Here is a 4,849-nt window from a genome sequence, read left to right on the forward strand (position 1 = left end):
TAAATATTTTATTTTTAAAAGCACTTTCAAATTTATTTATTTTTTTACTTTTTCTTTGCTTTCACTAATATTGGAGCCAATTTCTCCCCATACTTTGTCCCGTTTTATTATTTTTAGAGGATCTGAATCATTTTTCTCCACCTTCCAGATCGCCTACTCAAAGATCGAGGGAGACCACATCGTGAGCGCCGCTTACTCCCATGAGCTGCCCAAATACGGGATCAACGTGGGCCTCACTAACTACGCCGCCGCCTACTGCACCGGCCTGCTGCTGGCCCGCAGGGTAAACCGGCTGCATCCTGTCGCACTCAGCCTCCTGCAAAGCTTCGGATTCCTAACGTTTAAACATCTCGTTTTCACTTTGTAGCTGCTGCACAAGTTCGGCATGGATCAGATCTACGAAGGTCAGGTGGAGGTGACGGGAGACGAGTTTAACGTGGAGAGCGTGGACGGGCAGCCCGGCGCCTTCACCTGCTACCTGGACGCAGGGCTGGCCAGGACCTCCACAGGAAACAAGGTGTTTGGAGCCCTGAAGGGGGCCGTGGACGGAGGGCTGGCCATTCCTCACAGGTCAGAATCACGCTTCTACGTTCACCACCACGGTCGGGCTCTGCACAGCGGGGCGCTAACTGTTTACTAGCATGTCTCTTTGGGAGCGTTTTTTACAGAAGTCTTAGTTTATACAACAACAAACATTTATTATCAAACAAACGTTAACAATGGATCTTAAACAGGTGGGAGTACGGAGAATTATTTTTTATTTTTGAAAGCAAAAACATGTTTCTATAAAGAAAATCAGAGGAAAATGCGATTTTAACCCTTTATAGGGTAGGTTAGCATTTTTGATCACTTACAAATCCCTTACAACCCACCGTCCCTCAGTGAGGTCTAGAAGCACTAGATCTATATCCATCCATTCAGCAAAGATGCTGCTACATGGTTGCACATCTTATTCTGGCATTTGACCAATTAGATGAGCCCTTTGATGAGATATTACCTACTGGAAATGAAGTTTGGGGGGGTAAAAAGCTAATTGAAAAGTTACAAAGTAAAGTTAATAACTAGTTAACAATTATTATTTAGGTTTAGAAACTGAAAAAATGTCAGTGCCAGTATCAGCATTAATGCCTCTAAGGTTATTATGAACCAAAAAAAAAAAAGTTCTTTCTCTCTCAGACTGTTTTTCATGAATTTCTTATAGAAGCACTTTTATTATTTTTCTTAATATATTCGGGCAAATTTACGTTTCGTATTACTTTTTTTTGTTACAAAGGTAATAAGTTCTTGTCCTGGATTCCAATAATACTGTTGGCTGGAAATTTAGATTATAAAGGGTTAAAGGAAATTTGAAAATCCTTGAAAAATAATTCATGCGTATAATAAAGTTAAGCCAGCGTTTCTACACTTTGCTATTTTTTAGAATTTTTTTTTAATTTTAAATCAGATGTAATAGAACATGAATATTTAGAAAATGTTTTTCAAATTTAAAAACTTTGACATATATTATTTTTCTGATTTTAAATGTTTTGCTTTTCTAGTTTTTTTTTTTTAGTTTTTTTTATGAAGGTTCTAGTCTTTTGTTTTGGTTTTTTTCTTGCAGGCCTTAATAAAATAAAACTAAAACAGGGAAATAATACATTTTTTTTAATGTATATATACTTAATGAGACATGTAACCATTTGCAGGCCTGGGGTACATAGCAGATGACTAATTTTTTTATTTTTTGGTTTTGTCTATGGATTTGTTTTAAAATTTCTATTTACAAAACATGTTCATCATAACATTAATGGAATCAAATTCACTCCATATTCTTTGACGGCTTCAGGCTGTTTTTAGCTCTTTTTTTTTTATTTTTTATCTATAATGTCTCTATTCAGTTGAGAAAAGCTCTCATTCTAACTTTTTTAAAGATCCAAATAAGTAAAGTTGCATATTTACGAGAATAAACACATTTTCTGAGATTATAAAAACTTCCGTATTTAGAAGGAAATGGGTAGAAAATTTGAGACTAAAACGCAAATTTACAAGAAAATAAACATGCATGTTTACAAGATCGTAAGCATGTAAATTTAGAAGAAAAATTAGAGAAAAATGCGATTTAAAGAGGAATTTGAAAAAAATCGTTTTAAAAAAATAATTCATGCCTATTTTAAATTTCAGTGTTTGTACACTTTGCTATTTTTAAATCGAAGAAATTAAACTTTTTTTTTTACCTTTTTTTTCTCTTAAAACTTTTCCTATTTTAATATTTTGTTCTAATTTTTTAAAATATATTTTACTTTTCGATATAAGATAGAAAAATATTTCTTCACATTTTTTGTCTTATTTGGCAAAATCTTGATTTTCGTTATTATTCCCCCACTAAATGAAAGAAATAAGAATGTATTATTATCTAGAGATGATTAATAACAGGAGGAGAAATGCAGCTCCAGATGAGCCGAGCGTGTGATGTCATCAGTACATCAGTTCCAGTTGACCCAGATTTATTCCGCGTTCTCCCAGAGTTCAGACTTTCCTGGGTTCTAGTCAAGAACAGACTTGGCGAGAACACGAGTCCGTACTCGCGTTCTAGTGAGTTGAGAAACGGCCTCAATTTACTTTCCTAACCAAAGTGTTGTTCTGCTTCAGTTAAATACCCATAATGCTTTGCTGCATCATCATGACTGATTCCATCCTGGAAGAAAAACAACATGGAAATAGAGCTGGTTTGTTCCAGGTTCGCTTATCGGGATTCTGATCAGATGGAAGCAGATTAGTTTCTGTGTGTNTCTTGGTAGAGCAGGACAGTTTGATGCTGATGTCCTTAACTGACCGTTTCACCGCTGACCTTTGGTTGAATTATCAGAGGGAAAAACCGACTTCTTCGCTCGCAAGCGCCTGGTTGTTCAGGATAAGAACAAGTACAACACGCCCAAATACCGACTGATCGTCCGCCTCTCCAACAGAGACGTCTGCTGCCAGGTGGGTGACCCACTCCCACATCTAAACGGCTATGGAGAGAAATGTCTTCCTATATTATTGAATGCAAAACAAAAAGGAAATTTGGAAGTTAATGGGTTTAATAAGGGAATTTCAGAAAAAACTTAGAGTAATTTATAATATGCAAAATGTTTTTCTTTATTGTTTTCAGATTTAGTTTTATAGTATTTGCAGATACGCTAATTCTGCCTCCATGTGCTCTGCTAACGATGACCCTTTCCACTTGTAAAGTGGAAGTTACCAGCGTGTTGTGTTCAAGTGCTTTTGTTGTGTTAGAGAAGAGGAACATGTTGGATCCACAGATTTTTCCTGAGCTGCTAATCACCTGAGCTCACTGCCATACGCTACAGATCAAATGAGACAATAATCAGAACACTGTAACCAGCGCTATGCTCGGCAGACTGCTAGCTAGCACCTGATAGAATTAACAGTCATTTTAAGAACCGCACATTTAAAAGCCGATATTAAAACAAAAAAAGTGTCTGACAGCATGGGTCTTTCGTACGTGACGTCACGCCCTGTGCATTGTGGGTAATTAGCGCCATATTGGGGGGTTACCGTGCAAGAAATTAGAGCTGCCATTAAAGCGTCCCGAGGAGATTTACCTTTTTTTTTTTTTTATCAAAACCAACAAAAAAAAAAAACACGTTTATATTTGCTATGAACCTTAATATTCCAGGGGTCACAAGATTAAATTTATTTAGCATGTAAAAGAGCTTTATGTACTTTGAGTTTAATAATTTTGGAAGCTTTTTACTGCTTGATAGGTTCTGATGCACCATAATTTACACTGAGATAAAGCTGTGAAGTGAAGACTTGTACAAGTTTGACTAACATCTTCCCTTTGTGGTGACCGCAGTGTTAGTGCATCCTTCTGGTTGAAATGAGTATAAATCTTGCACCCAACCATTAGTAAACAGTCCATGAGCGTCCAGAGATTTGTAGTTTCGGAATTCTTCAAGTGTATATGCACTAATTATGTCCATATTTGTAGTTGGTGGAAATAGCAAGGGATCGGCTGTCCATGCTTTAGCTGCTAGCTCATACGGATCTATATTGCTAATTGAGGTTAGCTTAGCTAAATACCGGTATCTGCCGTCCTTATTGAGTTTATCTCTGTAAATCTTCTTCTCGGTTTTATTGTGGATGTCCATGTTGCTGAAGTTATCGCGCTGTCATCGCAGCTTTACTGTCAATACTTGAACTCAAATGAAGTTCATTGCGATTAGGCAGGTTACCCCCCAAACATGGCGCCTCCTTGTGTCGAGGTCACATGACTGCAAAAGACCCATTGTGTAGACAAGAGAGAACCCGAATGCTAAGCTCAAACCTAAAGCAGGGAAAGCGCGCGAGCTGCTTAATTTCTGATGCTTGTACCAGTTTTGGTTCTGATGCACAGCTAGAAAAGTGCGTCTGATGCGCTTTGGGCGGAGCTAACCATATCCTTTCTTTCCCTGGAACAATTGCGGCTAAATTTGCTGTCATCAGTTCGTGCTCTTCGTGCTTTTCTGCTACTGTTTGCTGCTGGAAGCTGGTTTTCATGTACGTAATCCAAACTGCAGCCACCAGGATTTTAAAATCTAACATATTCTGCCTTTTTAAGTTAATTTAGGCGTTAATAAACTGTTTCAGAGGAGTGATCATAGCGCTCTGCATTAGCAGTGCTGCGTCTGACTCCCTGCCAGCTCCCAGATCAGCTTCTGATTGGTTGATGCGGCGCGTCCAGGAGCTAAAGTTACATTTCTCCAACTCCAGCAGCTGCTGCTTCCTCTGCTGCTTGCGGTCTGAACATAGCATTAACGATGCAGCATTCACCACACCGAATCATTTCACTGCTGTCCGCCATGTTGGAAGGTCAAAGTTTACCTCA

The 4,849-nt window shown here is 38.1% G+C and overlaps 1 protein-coding gene across 1 annotated transcript in view; it reads left to right on the plus strand.

Annotated features, from left to right (window-relative positions):
- The window catches only part of LOC107098412 (60S ribosomal protein L5-like), a 10,813-nt gene that overhangs the window by 3,403 nt on the left and 2,561 nt on the right, over positions 1-4,849 (plus strand). The window contains exons 2-3 of the mRNA XM_015396084.1: positions 118-283; positions 368-570. Of these exons, the coding sequence (XP_015251570.1) occupies positions 118-283; positions 368-570 (369 nt within the window). The remainder of the gene's footprint in view (positions 1-117; positions 284-367; positions 571-4,849) is intronic.

This window comes from Cyprinodon variegatus, unplaced genomic scaffold, assembly GCF_000732505.1.
Source record: "Cyprinodon variegatus isolate N-32 unplaced genomic scaffold, C_variegatus-1.0 Scaffold775, whole genome shotgun sequence".
Lineage (NCBI taxonomy): Eukaryota > Metazoa > Chordata > Actinopteri > Cyprinodontiformes > Cyprinodontidae > Cyprinodon > Cyprinodon variegatus.